Raw genomic sequence first — 22,791 nt, forward strand, 5'->3', positions numbered from 1 at the left:
ATTTCCAATCATAGAGTTTGGCGTTTTTGTCTTCGCAATCTTAGTTTTTGGCTGTCACCAGTTTGTTTTTTGGCCGTCATCATCTTGGATTTTAGCTGTCGCCATCTTGTTTTTTTCTAATCAGAAGTGACATGAGAGGGTGGTTAGTACAACCGAACGCTAAATAAGACATTTTTAGACGACTAAAATGTTAATATCAACTTTCATGAACTGAATACACACTGTGAAAGGGTTAAAGTTCTAAGACAAAAACACAGACAACTCCCAGACCAGACAACGCCGTGGTAGTGACCTGTCAATCACAAGGTAGCCCCGCCCTAAAGCATCCCCTGCTTTATGGTCTATCTGACTCTAAATGGGACCATCATTTACTAAATGAACATCATGCTGTACTGAAGAAGACTTGAAACTAGTGATTGAGACCATAAACTCATGTTTACAATGTTTACTGAGGTAATAAATCAAGTGAGAAGTAGGCTCATTTTCTCATAGACTTCTATACAATCAGACTTCTTTTAGCAACCAGAGGAGTCGCCCCCTGCTGGCTGTTAGAGAGAATGCAAGTTTAAGGCACTTCAGCGTTGGCTTCACTTTTCAGAACCAGAGGTTGCCCACTGTGTCCAAACAATATCCACTTGTTATTTTACAAGAATTTTTTATAATGCAGTGTTTCTGCTGCACTTTTAATACATGTGTAAAGAAAAAAAATCCTCCCTAAACTGATTCTGAAATGCTTTGACCTCTTAAACGCAACCGACTCACTGATAACGTCAGTCATCGTGAACTCACGCTGTGCAGTCAAACATCATTTAAACCCACAGAAGTTTATTTTGAATTTCTAGCAGAGATCACAGAGTTTCCAAAGAAGATGGAGATCAAATATTTCAGGCTGACTTCTCGGGTATAAAATGATGCACAAGACAGCTTGAATATTTCAATTTGATGGAACGATGCAGCCATAAAAATATGTAATTTAGGGGTTTGAATATTTCACTCACTGTAAAGATGAAGTTCTTTATGAACTTCGGAAATACAGTAGAGAAAAATAACGTTTATAATATTTCACTTGTCTTTATATGATAATCTGAGTTTTAGGTAAAACACCTTGTTGCTCGTTTCCTTTTAAATGAGATGATAACAAAAGGCCGTTATCCTTTTTGGTTCTTTTTTGTACGAGCTGCAGTGCAGCATAATTTATGATGCTTGTCTCACCTTGACTCTTTATCTGAAGAAGTCACTGTACGTAAAGTAACTACTGCACAAACTAATGATATATTTGATGTTCAGCTTAGCTTACTCTGCCCTTTTCATATCGTACCACGTCAGCTTCAAATGATTTTAAAGATTTGTAACAATCCTTTTGTTGGAGGCTTCACGCCTGGCTGGCGTTCAGACTCCTTTTTCCTTTTCATCCACCTTTTGGAAGCACTGAAATGTAATTAAATACAGTCATAAAAACGATCTTTTCTAATTCTAATTTTCCACAGTGATGAATTCCTGTGAGCCCGAGCCGAACCCTGAAGATTCAGCTTGTCTGAGTAACTCCGTAAAACATCAGATAAGCTCGACGAAGAACGGATGCTTTAAATTAGAAATGTTAAGCTTTTTAAATTATCAAATTATCCGTCTCGCTAGATTTACACACAGACAGAGACACATTTGGCCTGCCGCACATCTCCAGTTGTGACATGGGGAGCTTTCTATAGACAGCACCTGCTGGGCTGACGGGTGTGTGTGTGTGTTTGTGAGGGGAACTCCCTATTGGACAGGCCGCGACAGCCCGGAGCCATTGGAGGGTTTTCAGTGCTCTTAGCAGGGCACAGCGAACCCTCCCTCTTTAACTCACCATGTCCCGGGGCGAACAAGTTGACCCCCTGGTCTGGCGCTCGTCACGCCTTCCCACCGCCGTGTCTCGCGACAGGAAGAGCCGTTTGCCTTATGGGAGAGCCAACAACAGCCTGGCCAAGCCCGACTCGTCTCCTAGGTACACTTTTAACTCGTGTGTTTAGTGTGGTGACATCGAGGCAAACGGAGTTTTGGATCTTTCTGGAGAACACATGGTGATATGAGGAGGATGGATTAGTGTCAGTGGCATCATGAACTGGTAAATGGTTTGGTTCCACTTGTGTTCTTTTTATTATAGGTTGTTAATGCATAGATGTGAATCATTTCTTGATCTATGTCATGGGATGCTGTCAGAAGAAGTTTCAGTTGAAGTCTTGCCAACAGCTTGTTTTGATGAGTGGAGTACTACACAATAAAAGTTTGTACTGCATGTGTTTTGAACTAATTCTGTATGTAGGTTCCGTCACCAAGAGGAAGCGTTGTATTGCAATACTTAGTCTTCTACTGTATCCTGAAGAATGTTGCAAATAGATAGTGGCGTATTGCAGTTATAGCACCTCAAAGCCTCATTAGGAGAAGGTCAGGGTGGATGGTTGCACATAACAAGACACTAAAGTCACCACTGCTTGCATCCGATGTCCTGCTAACAGTCACTGTTTCTTTTAACGATGCTCTTTCCCTGACTGAAAGTTCATGAAAGTTAATCATAACCTTTTTGGTCGCCTAAAAATGTCTTTTTCAGCGTTCAGTTGTACCCTCTTGTGTCACTTCTGGTTGCAAAATGTCCAACTCGAGGCTTCAGAACGCCAGTCTACAAACCAATGGATGACGTCACAGTGACTACGTCCGCTTCTTATATACAGTCTATGGTTGTGGCCCATCACCGTGCCCTAAACCCCTAGGTCATCATGCCACCAGTGCACCCCTAGTGACCTATTTGTGTTGTTGGTGGACTTGTGGATATATTGGTAATACGGGATATAGGTTCAAGATGATGCAAGAGCTTCAACTACTGTAGATTATTCTGTGTACACCATTAATGCTGGTGAGATGCAGCATACAGTAAATACACAATTTACACAGCAGCCACCTGTAGACGCTGAGTGCAACATGTTGTAACATAACAAGTATCAGTCCACAGTTATATTCAGTTGACTGTGTCACACTCGGATGGATATATGTGACTGCATCCAAGCAACAATGCTAGAAGTATAGCTGATTCAACAGCTGCTGATAGGGCTTTGAAAGGGCCACGTTGGATAAGAAGGTCGTATGACATCTCATTACCTGCTGTCATCACGTTGGCCCCGAGCGGCTGAACGCACGCCATGTTGGATCCCGAACCCCTCAGTTTGCGTCTGGCCTCAGGGCTGCGGCTACAATCAAGCTGAAAACTGATATCACTCACATTTAATAGGACAGCGGAGGCATCCAATATCGCTCGCATGCGCGCCGCAGTGTCGTGGACTATTAAACGGAGGCCCCGTTGATGTATGTTGTATTGGATCAAAAGTGACAGACTGGTCACCCCCCCCTCCTTCTCCTTCTCCATCTCCTTCTCCTCTTCACCTCCACCCCATCCCCCCTTTTCCCCCAGTCCTAGATCCTGCCCTCATGAGTTCTGGTGTCTCTTTTTCCACATTGGAAAGATCTTAAATGCTGCGGGTTGGATAAGCACTCCAGGCTGGGGACTCTATACCATTGCCTTCATGTTTCATTGCATTTTATAAAGCTGGAGGTTGGGGGGGTGGAGGTCAGGATGGGCCTTGTGGTGGAAAAATGAACCACAGCACTCCTGATTTCTCTTACTGTCATATACAACTGCTCCTACATGAGCTTCACTCACACTACCTTCTCTCAGACTTCTGCGCCCTTTGCTGCCCTTTAAAGTTACCCCCCTGCATCGCGCTCCCACTCTGAATATGAACAAGAGAAAGACAGAAAGAAGAATAAGCTTGACCCCTTTTTTCCATCGAAACGCTGAAAAAGCATTTTGGAGTATGACAGGCTCCATTAATCTCTGTTTTAGCCGATCTGTCTATGTTTGTGTGTAGTTTTGTTCATAATTTGCTGGTAAAAAATGTAGTTTTCTTTTTTAAAAGAGTGAGATATGAATGCTAATGTTACTTGTTCTTTTTTTCTATGTTTGTGTGTGGTTTTGTTCGTAATTTGCTGGTAAAAATGTAGTTTTGTTTGTTTAAAGAGTGAGAAAATAGCAGAAAAAGCCACTTGTGTTTTAAATGCTTTTAAAGATAACCCTTGCTAACAGCCCTGCACCGTCTGCACTCCCACCCTGAATATGAACAACAGAAAACAAAACAAAAGCACAAAAGCTTTCCTTAGAGAGGAATCTGATACACAAATTTAAGCTCGACCCCCTTTTTTCCATCGAAACGCTGAAAAAGCATTTTGCAGTGTGACAGGCTCCATTAATCTCTGTCTAAGCTTGTCCTGTCTGTGTGCTAAGTGCCATTTAGGGTATTTAATAGAGCACAAAACATACCACTGGGAGATGAAATGTGTTGCGGGGCTGTATTTAGTTGCCAGACATCATTAACCGACGTGTCATGTATCATATAGTTTATTAATAACACCATACGAAGGTGCTCGCCTCGCCGCCATAATGGACCTGAACCTGTTTCCCCTCTGTTCTGCTGTCTGCTCCGGAGCTCGTTAGCATATCGCCGCATCATGAAAACCCTGCAAGGTCAATTAGAAACGCACAGTGACTCGGCACTTTATCACAGGTGTTTTAAAAAGCGTCGTCCAGACTCGGAGGGAGAGGCGTAAATAGAGAAAGACTTTGTGTGTGTGGGAGTGCATCTGCAGCAGAGGCAGATGAGAAATGTGTGTTAACAGAGAATGGGAACCGAAAGACAGACTTTAAGAGAGTCAGACAGCTAATTAAAATTTCGCTCAGCACCTTAAAAGATCCTTGTCGCTCACAGCTTGACCTCTTCTGAACAAAAGCCTTAAATATCACACTGTCGCTCTCTCTGTGACGGCTGATTTGATTCCACAGAATGATGAAATTTATTCAATATATTGACTGAGAAATCGCCTCACCAAGGACGGAAACTTCTGTCCCTGTCCTCCTTTTGTTGTACTTCTGCATAAAAGGAAATTATGCTTTGAGAAAGAGGTTGATAAAAGTCATGGCCGATACTTGTACTGAACCCTATTCCTTATAAATACCAATTTCTGATGGTATATCTGGGGGGTGTAATTCCTATAATATAATAATTCATGGTTTATTCTCTTGTCCTTGTGATCATATTCCACTCAACGCAATATTACGACTAGGGATGCTCCAATCCGACTTTTACAGTCCTGATAGCCATACCTGGGCTTTGAGTATTGGCCTTGACTTAAAGGTCCCATATCATGCTCATTTTCAGGTTCATACTTGTATTTTGTGTTTCTACTAGAACATGTTTACATGCTGTAATGTTAAAAAAAAAACTTTATTTTCCTCATACTGTCTGCCTGAATGTACCTGTATTTATCCTCTGTCTGAAACGCTCCGTTTTAGTACATTTCAACGGAATTGCGTTGCTAGGCAACAGTTTGGGTCCATGTTTACTTCCTGTCAGCTGATTTCATTCACATACACTGCAACAGGAAATAAACCGGGACACATATAGAATGTTTACGTTTAAAACCGTGTAATGGTGTAAATATTGTATATTTGTGACATCACAAATGGACAGAAATCCTAACAGCTTGTTTCAAACGCGCAATTTCTGAATGCGGGCTGTGTGTATTTCTCCGTATATTGAGTGTTTTGATAGTTTAACAGTATTTATTAAAGCACTTAAGCCTGCTTTATAATATAAAAGACATGAAAATCTCACTTTTTTTATAATATGGGACCTTTAAACATTGCTTTCCTAACTTTGTAAAACAAAATGTAATAAATAAATCACACAAAAGCAACTTGGTAAAACTTTTTCAAAATTATCAGGAATATAAATCAAACGTAAACCCTTTTAATGCAGCAATAAATCGCTCAAAAATCAGTCATTAAAATGCCAGTATATAATGAATATGGTATATAAACATAGAATTGAATTGAATAGATCGGCCCCGTTGTCACCGATATCCGATCCAGCAATTTGAATCAGTATCGGCTTGATATCTGATCCGGTCTGTTGGCATTTGTTTCTATTCAGTTTCATGCAAAGTTGAGAACTCATCACACTAAAAGCAGACAGAGCGGAGAATAAGATGTGATGACGGCAGTGCGTCACTCAGTCCCCCAGCATAGGTAGTTTATTGTCCCAGTCCACTTTCACTCACCAACGCCACACCAGCAGCCCACAATCACAAAACAGAGAACAAGTTGTTCCTTGTTGTCAGTAAAAGAGGGGCGTCTAAACAGACTGCTGGTGTTTGTTGCTTCCTTCTGTCCTCCAGCTGAAGCTCAAACTGCTCTGGTCATTGAGGAGGACAGTTAAGACAGTTTTACTGTACAGTTGTTGAAGTACCGCGGCTCCCGCCTCAAAACGAACTGCTTGGAAGTGTTTTTGTTCTCTGGTCAGCCTGTGGAAGGTATGAATAAAAGCTTATTTGTGTAATGTGTAACAGTCAAGAAGGGGGGGGGGCTTTGTTAGGGCGGCTGTGGCTCAAAGGGTTGGAGCAGGTCGTCCACCAATCGGAAGGTCGGTGGTTCGATCCCCGGCTGCTCCGGGTCACATGTCGATGTGTCCTTGAGCAAGACACTTAACCCCAAATTGCTCCCGAAGGCATAGGTGTGTGAATGAGTATTTAGATTAGATCCTGATGGACAGGTTGGCACCTTAGCAGCCTCTGCCATCAGTGTGTGAATGGGTGTATGAATGGGTGAATGCTGACATGTAGTGTAAAGCGCTGTGAGTGGTCAGAAGACTAGAAAAGCGCTGTATAAAAGCAAGTCCATTTACCATTTACCCACTAACGTAAGCTAAGCATGCCACACTGACTGCAATATAATGTTAATATTTTGGTTAATATTTTCAACACTTGTCTTTTTTTATGTTTGTGTGTGGTTTTGTTCATAATTTGCTGGTAAAAATGTAGTTTTATTTGTTTGAAAGAGTGGAAAAATAGCATAAAAAGACACTTTTCAACACTAACGTTATGCCGGCTGAGGCACACAGAATGTCAGTCAAGAAGCTTTCTTTCCTTATTGGCCAAAGTTAAATGATACTGTTGCTTTGAGTTTAGTTTTCACTCGCTTGTTTAGCAATCAAGCCAGCCACAAACAATATTTCCTCCCAGGCGTTTAGCCTACTAACGTTAGTTAAACAAGAAAATATGTCTAGTTGATATAGAGGGGCTTTGAATCGAGGCTCTGTTCACTCAGTTGATGACAACAAGTGAGAAACACTCACATGGTTTGCGAGTCATGCAGTTCACACAGGAATAAACAACAGCCTTGCCACCTGGCCTTCCACTCTTCATTGTTTACAGGGTGTACGCGTAATGATTAAAGGCATCTCTTTGTTCATAAAGCACTCTACAAGTAGCTTAACTACTTCCTGTGAAAGACGAACGCCGAGGCAGCCCGCGTTAATTCCCGTCTCTCCGTGAATGACTAACAGTGAGTGTCGGGTTATAAACTGTGACTGATGCTGTGGGCATTTCCTTGGCCTCTGCCTCGCGTGTTGTGTCTCGGGGGTTTTTCTTCAAACGATGCCACCGCGAAATTGATCGTGAAAGTTTTTCTAGCTGTTTTATGTCAGCGGACCTATAAATGGATTGAGACATGTTATTGGCTTAGTCATATGCGTGTGGTGATAAACATATGTGAGCCATCATGTGAAATGGTATGCTCCAGTACAGCATGTACTATGTGCTTCTTCTTCTCTCTCCTTGGTTATCTCTTCTTCGTCTTCTTCTCTCTGCTTCTATCTGAATGACTCCTCTCACGCACATTATTACATTAAGGCATGGATTAAGAAAATTCCAGCACTACTCTGGTCTCATTCCTCCTCTAACTGTCTGTCTGTCCTCTGCTCTCTCTTCAGTCTCACAGCACGATATGCAAGTCCTCCGGGCCACAGTGGATTAGGGTCGCCACAGAAGAAAAACACGAGGTAAATACGGCAAACGCTTCATCTACCTCCTTTATCTTATTTGATTTGATTCTCAAACTATGTTTTTTAAGTGCTTTATGCGTGACCCTGTGGATTCATACGATTGTCCACTTTGCTTTTCATGTTTTGGTGATACCGTGTTAACACCTCAGGGAGGTCAAAGGTCGGGGTCAGCTAGAGAGCAGCTGGTATGCATTTAGTGTTTTGCTCGAGGATACTTCAGCAGGGCGTAGATGTGACTTTTTCACAGGTGATTCAACCTAATTAAACCCGTTCTTCTCATTAACGTCAAGTATAGTGCAATCAAATAGGCACACATGTAACTGTGAAGGTGCTTGTACAAAACCTTTCGAACAAGCGATTGACAAGATATAGGATAAGGGCTGTCAAAGTTAACGCAATAATAACACATTAACGTAAATTTGTTTTAACGCCACTAGTTTCTTTAATGCATTAATGCAACTTGCAACTTATAGCGGGCTCAGTTTTAGAGCTAGAATGAATAAGGCAAGTTTAAAATATATTTTAGCCTCACTACAATTTAGTGTAAGTTTGGAGCGTTATTTAACCTCCTTCACAACAAACTAGCATGACATGGTTGGTACCAGTGGATTCCTAAAACTGAGCCCGCTACACCCTAGAAATTGCAAGTTGCCTTAATGCGTTAAAGAAATTAGTGGCGTTAAAACTAATTTGCGTTAATGTGTTTTTATCGCCTTAACTTTAACAACCCTACTGAATACGTGAAGAAAGAACATTCACCTTCCAGTGACCAGCTGATGGAGCTCAGTGCATGAACACATCAGTGAGTCATTTTCACCAGAAAGGTCGCTCCAAACACTAAAAAAAGGAACTCGAGGATCGCTCCAAAGTTTTCACACAAGTAGTTTACATGCATTTGAGCCTCTCTGTCCTCAGTCCAGTGCTTTTACTACTCGAGAAGTGCTGTTCTGTGTGATGCGTCCTTCGGGAATAGCCCTTTTACACATCTTGGCAAAGAAAGCGGCTGCTAAATAAGCTACCAGACGTTATAATGACACTGTTTGTGTTGCCAGGCTCTGAGCTGTAGCCAGCAGTCAGGGAACCACAGGCTTCAAGCTACTCTTGAGGTGTGAGCTGGTAAACCTATCAAACACACACACAGGGCCACTGACCTTCCTACCGTCTCATTAACATAAGCGTTTAGACGCTCATGCCTGTTGTACGCCTACTGTACACATTTTAATGTTCGTGCATATGAGCAGTTCTGTACATGTGAGAGCCACAAATCTCCCACACATACTGTATGAACACCCCAGGGTCCAGTTGTCTGATGCTTGCAGCATTTGTTCCAGCTCAGAGGCAGCGAGGAAACAGCGTGTTGGCAAATAATTCCTCTCCAGCCGCAACTGAGCAATGGCAAAAATGCTGTAGCCAGCAGCTCCGGTCCTATGGGTGGTAATCTGCCCTCTCTCATCACTGACAACCAAAGAAAAGACATGTATTGGAGGTCAGCGAGTGGTGATAGTGAAACCGTTCCCCCGTCCTCATTCATACGAGCGTGATTACCGCGTTTAATTGCTTTCTCGCAATCTGAGGAGTTATTTTTAATCCCCGTGAATTGTGTCTCCTCTCCTATTCGCCCGAAGCGAGAAAGTTTTAGCGCTTCTAAAATGGGAAAACAATTGATGTCTCCTCTCGCATGCTGTGCTGAATGCGGCGACGAGCGTTCCCCTCAAGGTGCTGGAGTTTTTAGTGCGCTCTTTATGAGACGTTGTGCTCGTTAGCCAGAGCTGAAGTGAACTACCTTCTTTACAATAGCAACAACTGCTCTTTCCACTTGCAGGGACGGGAACAGGTCCACTGTCTTGCAGTTTTGTTTAGACTCATGCTATCCAGCTGGGTATTACTTATATTCTTTGGTGTTCATACCAGTTAAGTTTGCACAGAGAAATGGCTACATAGGCTCAAGACAAGAGGTGGTTTCATAGTTTTATGCTCGGCTTTCCAAGGATGATTATTATGGGTGCCGATATAGAGCTTGTTGTGCATCTCTACACTTCAGAATGGCTTGCTTCCTCTCGTCGGTACTCATTTCTTTCTTTCTGATGAACCGCTCTGTGGTTCTTTGTTTGTTGAAGACACCTGACCAAAACTATAACAGCTTTACAGTCTGAACAAACTGACCTGGTGCAAACACACACAAGTGCTTTTACTTTTACCCCTGGGGGTCACCCATGATCAGCATCTATCTATGCATATGCTACAGAGCACTTGTGATGGGCACACATGTTGATAAATACTTGACAAATCTCCCTTTAAGGTACATTTTGAGCAGATAAAAAATTTGCCAGCCTTAGTATTTAATCGTTACATTTTGTTTTACAAAGTTAAGAAAGCAATGTTTAAGTCAAGCCTGATGTTGCCTTACACATTAATGAATGATCCCAGTCACTTCCACACAGCGAGGCATACAACTTATTAATTATACACTGGTATCGGATCCAATAACCAAAGCTCAGGTATCGGTATTGGGACTGAAAAAGTTGGATCAATGCATCCCTAGTTTCAAGAAGTCTGCTCATTGATTTTTCATAAAATATAGAATAGAAATCAGTGGCGGACCTGAACCAGTAGAAAAATATCCATTTAAAACACTCAGGGTTTGGAAAAATCTAGCAATAATGCAAAAATAGATTTGATTATTATTCTAAAAGTGCTGAAATATGGTCCTTAAAGTTCACCGTCTTTGCAACAGGGGGTGATGTTTGACAGCTTGTTGGCCTCCCGCTAGCCTGTGGTATCTTTCTTCCACTTTACTGAGCCCGAGGTGGCTTCAGCCTGAAGGTAGTGTGAACTCCCGGCTGGCTGCACCAGATAACCTGCACTCAGGCAAACTGGAGAGTGGAAGTTGGCATAATCGCTGGCCGAACCTCGGCAGGAGAAGTTAATCGTAAGTGCTCCCCTCCTCTGGTGGAGAGCCGGCGACTGACTAACAGGCTGAATGATGTGTTTGTCCGTTCCCTCTCTCGTCCTCACCTCGCCGTCCTCTGTGTCTGATACACTTCCCCAGAGTACGTCATAAAACAAAATCATTGTCCAGAATTTCATTTCCCCTCTCACGCTCCATTTTGCTGATGCATTATCAAACATGTATTTTGCGAGATGAAAGAATCTTATGATAAAAGGGACTTCCTCTGATTTCCATTTGAATTGCCTCATTTTCTCACTGTTTATCTCTCATCTTCTCTGCCTGGGTTTGCAGCTACACTATTTTTTTTCTCTCTGATTCTCTCTCCCTATCTGAGCACATTTCCCTTTCACTCCCGTTCTTTCAATTCTCTCCTTTGTTCTTTCTTCATGTCTTCTTTTAATTGTTTGCTCTCTCACTCTCTTCCATTCCTTCCCTTGTTGATTGTACTAAAGGATGGGTGTGGATTCGATATGTATTGCGATTTTTCAGTGTTGCAATTCGATATTAGGATTTATTGCGATTTTCTTTTTTAAAGTTTTTTAACACTAGACCATGGGAAAAAGTTGAATCATACACTTCTAGGGACTTTTACTTTGGAAAATCTCTAATTAATACAGTAAAAATTTATGTATTTTTGTATATACAGTTCCCTTTGTTAACACCTTATTTTGAAAACCGGACGTAGTCCCACGTGTCTACTTCCTCTAACTTCTCCAAGGTGGTCTCTAGCTCTCCCGTCAGCTCCGTTCTCTTTATCCATCCATGGTCAGCTCCATCGGGGCCGTTTGAATGCATTTAACATAAATGTCAGTATATGGGTGCTCTACAGTTGTAGCGTCGACCGCTGAATGACCGCCACGTTACCGCGATACTATAATGTTTCCTGTCCGTGACAGAGTTAGCATGCAGCTTTAGCCGTGATGTCTAGCTCTGCTTTTCCTGTCAATGCATGAAACCCAAAGTGTTTCCATACTTTACTGGATGTGTAGTGTTTACCACGCTGGATTTAACATGTGAGGGTGCAGATATGACGTCACGTTACTCAGACTACAACAATAAAAACTTCCTTCTACCTCCGCATAGACTCAAATGAAGCAAATATATTGATTCTGGCATCAAAAAATCAATTTCAAATTCATGAAAATTTCATAGGTGAATTGATTTTTTCCCACCCCTAGTCATTTCTCTCCTTTTCTCTCTGTATTATGGGTTTGCTACTCTACTAGTCCATGTGTGAGTGGCAGCCTCAGACCACCTCTGCAGCTCAGAGCAGACCACCAAGTCTCAGGCTTGGATCAGCTTTTTCTAATCAGAGTGAAGTCTGCTGGTGTCGCCGCCGTCAGATGTTTTGGGATCTGCTGCTTCTTGATGTCACTTATTTTTTTTTGCACTTGAGCACATTTTTTTTATTTTTGAACAAGTGCCTGTGCAAAAACAATGTTTGCATCGTTCAGCACACGGACCGACTTATTAGGCAGTTTTGCTCCGACTTCACGCTGTGCAGGTTGCTTCATCGCTGAGCCTTGTTCTATTTTTCAAGGGGGACACCCAGAGTAAACTTTTGCAGCAGTCCCTCCACTGCAATATAGGAGGAGTGCTGAATTTTTCATTGCATGCTTTCTGTGTTTCTTGTTTTATCAGAGAATGCAGCGGATGGTTTGTCTGATAAACCCTGCAGCTTAGAGCATCATTTGCTTCACTGACATCAGTTAGTGAGCTGTCCTATAGCAGTGGTGTTAGCATGGCCAGGTGATACATGTTTTTTTTATTGTGTAGTCTGTGAAAACAGTGATATTTCATGTGTCAAGTCAAAAAAATACTTCATAAAAAGTCTCCGTAAACTGAGATGTGGATTGTGCATTCCACTGAGACAAGCTGCAGTATGTGTTGCAGACTTTGTTCAACCCCCTGAGACCTGCAAACCCCGACCATCTGTACTGTCTTTCAGGTGCTGCAGGAGGTTTGGTGAGCTAGAGCGAAGGTACAAATATCATATGAAACTAGAAAACCTAAGGAACCCATTGGTACCAACTATACTCTCGTGGATCCAATGAGCCCAATTGTATTTATGTGTGATGATGTTAGTCCTCATAGCAGACATTTCATTGCATTTTTGACCTGTGGTGACCTCTAGGATAATCGCAGCTTGAGTGTTGGGCTTGAGTGTGTCATGTTATGATGTGAGCATATTGTTTTATGCTAAATGCAGTACCTGTGAGGGTTTCTGGACAATATTTGTCATTGTTTTGTGTTGTTAATTGATTTCCAATAATAAATATATACATACATTTGCATAAAGCAGCATATTTGCCCACTCCCATGTTGATAAGAGTATTAAATACTTGACAAATCTCCCTTGCGATTAATAGCAATTACATATTTTAATCGATCGACAGCCCTATAATAAAGAGTATTCTGTATCTGTATCTGTAAACTTGAGATGTGGATTGTGCATTAGTAGGGTGCTGGCAGCAGTGCGTGTTGCAGACGTCTTTTCATGACTATCTCTCTTAGAATTTGGACCAAATAGATTCCAGATCCAGTGATGTGTTTGAGGCCAAAAGGCAGATCACCAGCTTTTAATTCTGCTGTATTACTGATCCGCATCCTGAAGTGTCGAACGGGCACTCTGGGGAAATAAAAGATTGCTTCTCCAGTACCACTATTGATTTGGTCACTCTGTCGCCTTTCTTATCAGTTGCAACCAGTGTGACAAAATAAAGTTTGACTTGGTGTGTTTGATAGTGTATAAAGAAAAAGCAGAAAGTGAATCATGGAGAAGAGAACATCCAGATGAAGTTCATCATAGCTACTTCTATTTGCCAAAGGAATAAACCGGCTCTTCGGGGCAGTGTTTTATAACGTATAATCAAGTTTTTAATCAATGCTACATGTCAATTTCTGTTTGTTTAGTTTTATTATGTCAGAGCCGAAAAAAGACAAAATGGAACAAATGAAATATGTTGGGGTTTTTTTCCGTCGGGGGGGTTTTGACCACTTCAGGATTCCACCCTTTTTAAAAAGAATTTCCCCTCCGACATCTCGTCTCCATCTGCGATACAGACGCGAGTGACATATTCGGCGTAGCAAATCGATTATCTTTGTGAAAGGACATCACGGCAGCATTCGTGCAGGGAGACAGAAGTCGTTTTTTTTCCTTCTTAATAGCGACAAAGAGGCAGGCTATGAATGGAAACACCCACGGCCCTCTGATGCAGGCAAGGTCGTCACTCCGTGCCCTTTTTTTTTACAGCGTTACCTACCTTTTACTCCCACCTTGTCCGCTGTGAGACTCTGTGCTGCTTCTTGTCTTTCTATCTCTTGTCAGACGTACATTTCGATTGGATTCCTCTGCAGTCTAGTCACAAACAAGCAGATCGTGAAGAAGAAAAAACATATATATAACTAAACTGTGACGTAAAAAAAGCAGTCTTCGGAATCAGTTCATAAAAATCACATCAAACCGTAATAGTAAAGATTAATGGTAGAGATAAATCCCAGTTGTCATAAATCTTGTTGTGATCCGTACGCCAGATGCCAAATCTGTTTTTGAAATAACTTACTAACAAATCAGATGGGTAAAAGCATATGGCAAAGTGCAAACGAAACGCAATATAAAGTTATTGTACAATAACAACAGGTTTTTGATGAGATAATTCTTTTATTGTCCTCGTGGGAGTCGTGAAAATCCTCCAGCTGCGGCGCGGCAAATCAACATTTGACACTGGCAGCTTTGACTCTGTTGAGTAGAAAGGAGATTATGCGAAAGTGTGTAGAGAGACTGAGAAACACAAAAACCCTCCCCGGTAGGTGTGCGTGTAAGCCTCTGTTTCTCTATACAGTGTCAGTGAAGACAGAAAGGCATAGTGACTAAACATGGAGGAGGGAATAAAGAGCCGTCGCATCGTCTCCGTCGTCTGTTTTCATGAGTGCTGACGGATCTCAGTTGACCTGTCATGAAGCTGACTTTTGTGTCTTTCTATATTCTGTCACATAGTTTCACCAGAGTTCACCTCCTTCTTTCATCCTTCTTTCTCAACCCACAGTGGAACACACACGCTCTGTCTCACAGCACTCTCTTGATCTCTCTTCATCTCACACACCGAGCCCAGGGTCAGTATTCACGACACAACGGAGAGACTCTTTCAACTTATAGGGAGTCGGACTTTCTTCGCCTAACTTGTGGTCTTTTATCTGCAGGGTTTCTCACCATCCACGGCTCCAATTTAAAGGACAGGTTCACAAGTTTTTCAAGTCTATCTTAAAGGGACTGTTTGTAACTTCTTAGACGTATAAATCATTGCAGGTCGGTGTCCCATGCACGCTCGCATGTGGCTACGCTGATCAGACTCGGACTCCAACACGAACTACGCGGAAGCTCCAAAACCGCAAAGTTGCATCTAGTGAAGCCCGTCTGTTAAACAGTGTTGGCCGCGGTCGGAGGACGCGGAGGAGACCATAGCTTTGGTCCCTAGAGGCCAGAGGGTTGTCCAAGCTTTTAACGACACTAATTTCTTCAACGCATTAACGCAACTCTCGTTAGGTTGTAGCGTGCTCAGTTTTAGATCTAGAGTGAAGATACTGGTATCATATGAAACTAGAAAACCTAAAGAATCCATTGGTACCAACCATGTCATACTAGCTTGTCATGAAGGAGGCTAAATAACGCTGCAAACTTTTACTAAATTTTGGCGAGGAAAAACTCTCATGGCCATTTTCAAAGGGGTCCCTTGACCTCTGACCTCCAGATATGTGAATGTAAATGGGTTCTATGGGTACCCACGAGTCTCCCCTTTACAGACATGCCCACTTTATGATAATCACATGCAGTCATGCACATCACATCGCAAATAACAGTATGCAGACTGTAATAAAGGAGTGTATGTTGATGTACATAGGATTTATTGTTTTGTTTTTGTTTTTTTACCATGGTATCGTGAATAATGTAATTTCACTGGTTTTGGTATTGACTACTAAATTGTAGTATTGTGACATCCCTAGTACATAGGAATGGAGTTTCCTCATGGGTATGGAGAAGAGGAACAATTACAGCAACCAATAACTCTTTGAATGTGCATGAGAGTTTTATTTATTCAAAACCTCGTCTGAGGAAAAGCTGCTCTAAAGGCAGCAATAAGTTAAGTCTCCGGTGGGTGCAGACAATGATTTACAATGTAATATTGTCATGTAGACATATTTCTGCCCTCCCAGATGAGCTCTACTTCAAATATGTTATCTTAACATCCAATCCCTTCTCTTGCAGGTTACCAGGCCCCTCCAGAGTTCCTGCTGCAGGCAGCGGGGCCTCCAGGAGCCCGGGCTCGTCCAACCTCAACCGCCGCAGCCAAAGCTTCAACAGCATCGACAAGAGCAAGCCTCTTCAGTATGCCAGCGGCAACGACAGAGGTGAGGATATGACTAGTACTACAACACAAGATTGTGATATTGTCAGAGAGCTGGAGTAGAAGTTGATGGTAGGATGGAGCATTTTACATTCTCCATCCGAACCACTTGGTGGCACCACTGACTCAGACAGACGAGGCTGCAGAGAGAACCGGTCCCTCACTTTGCCAGTCTTTCACCAGTCTGCTGAATCATCCCCCAGTTCTTTATTCCAAGTGAGTTATAATGGATGCCATTAAATAGAGTTTTCACAGCACGGCAAAAGCCATTTGAGGGGACGACCGAAGGGGCGAATTCAGCTCCGTCAAGCATGATGAAGCTAATCAGAGTGATTATGTTTTTGAGAGAAGGGTCTCACAGCAGATTTTTTGGCAGTTTATTTAACACAAAATTGATTATGCACAAATAAATAATTTCTTTAACGGCCTCTTTCTGTTGTTACAAGTAAATATATATCTGCTCACAATGCTTTAATTACTTCGCTATTGGCTCACTTACTACTCATAATAGCTTTAAGATTTCCTTTTTGGCACATTCGGCGGATTTATCGTGACTTATTGGCTCATAATAATAATTCAAATCGATCCCACTGCTCACAGTCGTTTTAATAATTAAAACCATTCGTGAGGAGTTTATGGCGTTATAATGAGAGACAGTTTTGCTTTGGCTCGCAATATACAGCATGGAATCATATAATGTCGTCTAACTAATGAGATCTTTGATTTTAACCCTCTGAGACCCACAATCTGTCTTTTTTTAGGAGGGTGCAGGTGGTCTTTAGGGGGAGATAGCAGGTTAACAGTAGAAGTATGTGATGGTCATTCCCATGCTCTATTATGTTTCAAGTATTTGCAGCAATATTTGGATTGATATCATTTGTTACACAGATTTGGTGCTAAATTTAGCCATTTGTTACCGCTTGAGAATTGATAAAAGTGATCAATAATCCCTCCAAAATACCACATTAAGACACCAAGACATTGAGGAACACCGTAGAAAAAGTCATGCTGTGATTTGGGACCAAAAACTTCTGACAATTCTACAAGAATTGCATTTTTCAGCAATGTTCAGAAACCCCCGGAGGAAAGCCATCCATCCTCTGAATGCTCTAGGTCTCTAGTCTGATCCATCCATCCTCTGAATGCTCTAGGTCTCTAGTTTGATCCATCCATCCTCTGAATGCTCTAGGTCTCTAGTCTGATCCATCCATCCTCTGAATGCTCTAGGTCTCTAGTTTGATCCATCCATCCTCTGAATGCTCTAGGTCTCTAGTTTGTGGCTGTAATACATGGAAATACATGACAATACTTGCAGGATTCAGTTTGTAGAGTTGAGACGGGATCAGTAGGAGGTGATGGAGGTGGAGGGAAGATGCAGTGAGTGGCTTCTCTTTTTGATTCTGTCTTTCTCTTGCGTGTTCAACCCTAAAAGTCCACGCAGGATGTGCACTCACCCCTCCAATTTCTGTCTGAAACGTCAAACTCTTCAGTGAGAGGAAGAGGGAAGGCATGGCGAGAGATCATGGAAGTCGGGAGGTGGACATGGAGTGTGAGCTCAAGTGTTTGGATATGAAAAGAGAGCAAAGGGGAAGTGGAAATGATTGAGAAACTGATTTAGGTTTATCCTCAGCAAACTGATTATAAAAGGATCCAGTCGATCGGTTTCTTTTCATTGTTCTGTGAGAATAGTTGAGTCCTGCCAGAAGACAAAGCTTCAGTTTGCAGAGGATAAGACACTAGGCGTTGGAGCTTCACTGCAGGGGAGATGAAACGGTGTTTTGGTCTAAAGTAAAACGGGGAAAAAAAGAAAAATCAATTGTGGGTAAATGTCAGCGATGCAGACAGAACCTTCTGAGCAAAAGCAGGTAGCAGAGAGAGCAAGAGACAGAAACAGATACAGGAAGTGTCTCCAGGAAGAGTTTTTCTCTCTTTAATCTTGCATCCTTTTATGGGTTTTTTTCCACTTGTGGATTTACAAGCCTTTATTTTAAATACATGATTCAGATATGAACAGAAAATGCATCCTGAAAAGATCTCAGATCACTACACAGTTCAATACTCAGCAAGGTTCCTCCTCAATAATCCAGCAGGGATCAATCTTTACCAGATTTGCAGTGCAGCCTAAAGCTCGACAGATGTTGCACAGGTGTTATTTTTACCTTATGATGCGATAGCGTGAAGCGTGGGTCTTGAAGGACTTGGCAGGAGACAGGCTAAAGTTAGAGATCATCTCAAAAGTGTACGCAAAAAAAAAGCCTAGAGAGCTTTTCAGATTTTTGTCAATAGTCTTTTCAAGTTTTTTCTAAAACACTTCAGACCAACGTTATTTTCACCAGAGCCACATCCCGTTATATACAAAACCTCCAGTTTTAAGAGTGTGTCCCAATGCTTATGCTTATCAATACTCCGGTCTTTAATCATTTAGCACCGGTGCCCGTTTAACACCAGGTTTCGGTACCCATCCCCTCGGCATTTATGGCCTCATGGGGATGAATTGTTGTTTTGTTTCTCTGCTCACAGACAGTGGCGCTCTGACCAAAGAGCTCAAAGGGCACAAAGAGCATCATTCTTGTTGCCATGCAACTAAATCTCATCAGCTTCAGCCAATTAAATTAAAGCATCAAAAGGGCACGCTTGTAAAAAATGGGACTAAAAGAAAGTTGGTGATCGCTCTGCTCGTTGTCAGGAATGAGGATGACGAGGCGATTGCTGAACTTGGTGAAAGCTGAGTGGAGAAGCTGCTGACTTCCTCCAGCGAGGCGATAATGTGTTATCTGTCTGACAGTGATGTAATGGGAAGAGCAGCTACAGGAGTGTGATCCGATGCATCCAAAACAAGAGCTGCAGAGGAGTAAAAAATGTTACTACTGCAAAACTGGCTGCAGGTGTTAACTGGTGTCAGTGCATCTGTGTACATGCATGTGATCCAAATATGCATATTATCACTTAAACCTAGGCGTTCAGTTTCTCTGCATCACTTGTTGTGCAGTTGCAGACAACACGTATACGTGTGTCCATGAACAGAGGGGTCCACCCCAGGAGAAATGACATTTCATTCCTCGGCCGCTGAGGCAACAAAAAAAAAAAAAAAAAAGAAAAGAATAGAGGAGTCTGTTGCCATGGCAACGGCGAGTCACTGCACGGTGAAAAAGTGTGGCGGCGCTGCGAAAAAACAGCCTCCGGGGTTTGGGGAAGGAGGAGGAGGAACGGGGAGGGAGGGAGAGAGAGAGGGGATCTCTAAAGACGAGGTTAATTGAGTGGACACACAAACAGGAGAGACACGCACAGAATCACACAAACGCTCGTGACCTCTTCATTCACATTCATAAACTGCCCCGAGGACCACCAAGTCTAAAGATGAAGGGTGGCGGAGAGGACACACGCTAGAAACACAGAAACACACGCTGTCTCGTCCATGTTTATATCATCAGTATCAGACGACTATCTAGACACACACAAAATAAGGGTGTGGTTTCTTTACACCAGCTAATTAGTGAGTTTATCTGATGAGGATCTATTGGTTGGTCTGAGATCAGGACCCTCCGTACTCTGGCTCATCCAGCTTTCTAACCCGTGAACTCATTACAGGAAAACTTGAGAGTGTCTGCCGGTTCGTTGCCCTTTAAACATGCAGAAACAATGTTCTTATGCAGGCAAGAGGAGGTTCTGCTATTGTACTGACACACTTTCACACAACTCGCCGACACATTCAGATAAGTCACATGCGCTCTTTTGTCCGTGCTCGAATATTAAAGCTGCAGTAGGCGAGATTGGAGCAAATATGATTTTTAAAAAAGGTATTTTTATAAAACGGTCGCTATATCGTGACAGTAGTACATGAAACAGGTAACCTGGAAACCTCCGGTGCTCCTAACGGCATCTGCAAGATTTCACAGACCGGAGGAAAAAAGCAGTAAGAGCTGATCAGACCAAACGGTCAAACTAGGCAGCGCTGATCAAATATGAATCAATATTCTGTTACGTTAATGCCTATTTCTCTTCTCAGATGTTCTCAGAATCATCTTGTAGTGCACGGTTTAGCTTTAAAATGAGAAAGTTTGTGACGCCGCCGCCATTGTAAAATCTGGTGAAGGAACACTAGTACCGGTCACATGACCGGAGCACAGCCAATAGGAACGCTCTCTCAATGAAATGACCTGTGATTGGTCAAAGTCTCCCGTCACAGGCTAGATTTTCTAAAGCCTGAAAACAGAGCCATGAGGAGGAGCAGAAGTCTAGTTTCCTCTCAGAACACTTGAATTACAATATGCTGAAAGGTCAATGAAGCCAAACATATACTGCCTACTGAAGCTTTAAGTAGAATAAATGAAGTCTTCAGAATTAGAGGAAGATGATACATTTCATTGGTCAAACTTTTTTTTTGAGACGGCTGGTTTTGTAGTAAGACCCCTAAATATTGTTATTGCACGGCTATGTTGAATACTCGATTCTGATTGGTGAATAACGGCGTTCTACGGCGTCTGTTATTTCCTTATAACAGACCGTTGCTATGTATAACAGACCGTTGCTATGGGCGCAGCTCTGATGTCGGACTCTGGTGGACCGTTGATTTGATTCTACTCCTGTTCTATTTCAATGTATGTTAAACTTTTTGAGATTTACATAAAATGTTGCTTAAATTAACATAATATTTATGCCACAATAAATCATTAATGCTTCAACCATGTAGATACTTCACTATATATACGTATAGTGTTTTAGTCCAGTTCATGTATCGGTACGTTGTTTGTAAAAGTGATGACCGGTACGTTTTAGTACCCAGCTGGTTTTTCATTGGCTTGTTTCCTGAGATGATGTCAGTAAGATATTCTTGAGCGCCCTCGGCATTAGCGGCAGTAGTTTTATACCTGATGATCGACCAAAGACCTATAAAACAAAATTAGAATACCAGAAGTTTAGCAGAAGTTGCAGTGAAGTGTCTCTCTTGAAGTCGTAATGAGTATATGGTGATAATAATAATTGGCTGTCTTGAATGAAGACATACGGAGGTAAATAAAAAGGTTTTATTTTACTGTCGGCACACAATGTAAAGTCTCTGTTATAGCCTGACAGATTGCACTTTTCACTCCGGATCTGTCACAGTGCACTGAGGCGTCTTCGGGCATGTTTTAAGGTCTTAGAGAATGTTGTCAGACGTGTAAGCCGGTTAAAGTCTCTGGACCCCGGCCACAGCTGAAACTGAACTCCCTCCTCTCCTCCCCTTCACTCCCCTCTGGCTGCCAGAGAGAAGAGGGGCTTTAAACTGCAGACTGGAGGTGACTCACAGCCAGCTTGAACCCTGCTCACCGAGCTGACTGACAGCCAGACAGACACTCACTCAGTGTAATGGTGCATAACTTCACGCTGTCACTCCGTCGCCTTCTTCTCTTTATTCCCGCCCCATCTCTAATTCCGCCTTTCCTCTTCTTCTTCTTTTTTCTTTCTCCTCCGTCTCCTTCGTCTGCGTCTCTTTTTCCTCTGAAGCGGCCTCAAACTCACATCCAGGAGGAGATGGGTTTCTGCCTGTCGTCTGTTGTGTCCATCTTCCTCAAATACTATACTTATCTGTCTGCTACTGCTGGATCCTGAATGTGAGTGAGAGAGAGAGAGAGAGAGAGAGAGAAGGAGGATGCTGATGGTCTTAGTATCAACCAGCCATGAAAAGTGGTGTGTGTGTGTAAAGGTTAATGCTCTACGCTGGACCCTAAAACATTTATTTTACACGCATGATGGATGTTTATGTGCTCTGTGTGAATGTGTGTGTGGTTTGGCTCGGCGTGTTTCAACTTTCTTTGCACCATTTGACTGAAAATCTGGTAGAAGTGAACACCTTTGTGATGCGTCATAGCTCAGCAATCAGGCCTGGAATTCAATAAATGCCAGTGAATGTGAATGCAAATGTAGGTATTTATCATCGGAAATCAACTAACAACACAAAACAATGACAGATGTTGTCCAGAAACCCTCACAGGTTCTGCATTTAGCATAGAAAATATGCTCAAATTATAACATGGCAAACTGCAGCCCAACAGGCAACAACAGCTGTCAGTGTGTCAGTGTGCTGACTTGACTATGACTTGCCCAAAACTGCATGTGATTATCATAAAGTGGGCATGTCTGTAAAGGGGAGACTCGTGGGTACCCATAGAACCCATTTACATTCACATATCTGGAGGTCAGAGGTCAAGAGACCCCTTTGAAAATGTCCATGAGAGTTTTTCCTCACCAAAACTTAGCGTAAGTTTGGAGCGTTATTTAGCCTCCAAGCTACTATGACATATTTGGTACCAATGGATTCATCAGGTTTTCTAGTTTCATATGATACCAGTATCTTCACTCTATCTTTAAAAGCGATCGCTGTAGTCCTAGCTCTTATATGTGTAGATAAATGGCTAAACGTGGATGACATGATGACCCGATATTTCCATTTTACAGCAAGAAACATTTGAGGGATTTTGGTTTTGAAGTCCCAAAAAGAGCAAGACAATGGCTTTCTTTTAGAGCTGCCATCTGC

At 42.3% G+C, this 22,791-nt stretch overlaps 1 protein-coding gene across 14 annotated transcripts in view; it reads left to right on the plus strand.

Annotated features, from left to right (window-relative positions):
- The window catches only part of nav3 (neuron navigator 3), a 470,935-nt gene that overhangs the window by 342,118 nt on the left and 106,026 nt on the right, over positions 1-22,791 (plus strand). For 12 of the 14 annotated variants that reach the window (XM_074626295.1, XM_074626296.1, XM_074626298.1 and 9 more), the window contains 2 exons: positions 7,854-7,922; positions 16,139-16,281. In XM_074626295.1, coding sequence (XP_074482396.1) covers positions 7,854-7,922; positions 16,139-16,281 — 212 coding nt within the window. The remainder of the gene's footprint in view (positions 1-7,853; positions 7,923-16,138; positions 16,282-22,791) is intronic. The other 2 variants (XM_074626293.1, XM_074626301.1) reach the window with 1 other exon arrangement.

The sequence above is a fragment of the Sebastes fasciatus genome, chromosome 23 (genome assembly GCF_043250625.1).
Source record: "Sebastes fasciatus isolate fSebFas1 chromosome 23, fSebFas1.pri, whole genome shotgun sequence".
Lineage (NCBI taxonomy): Eukaryota > Metazoa > Chordata > Actinopteri > Perciformes > Sebastidae > Sebastes > Sebastes fasciatus.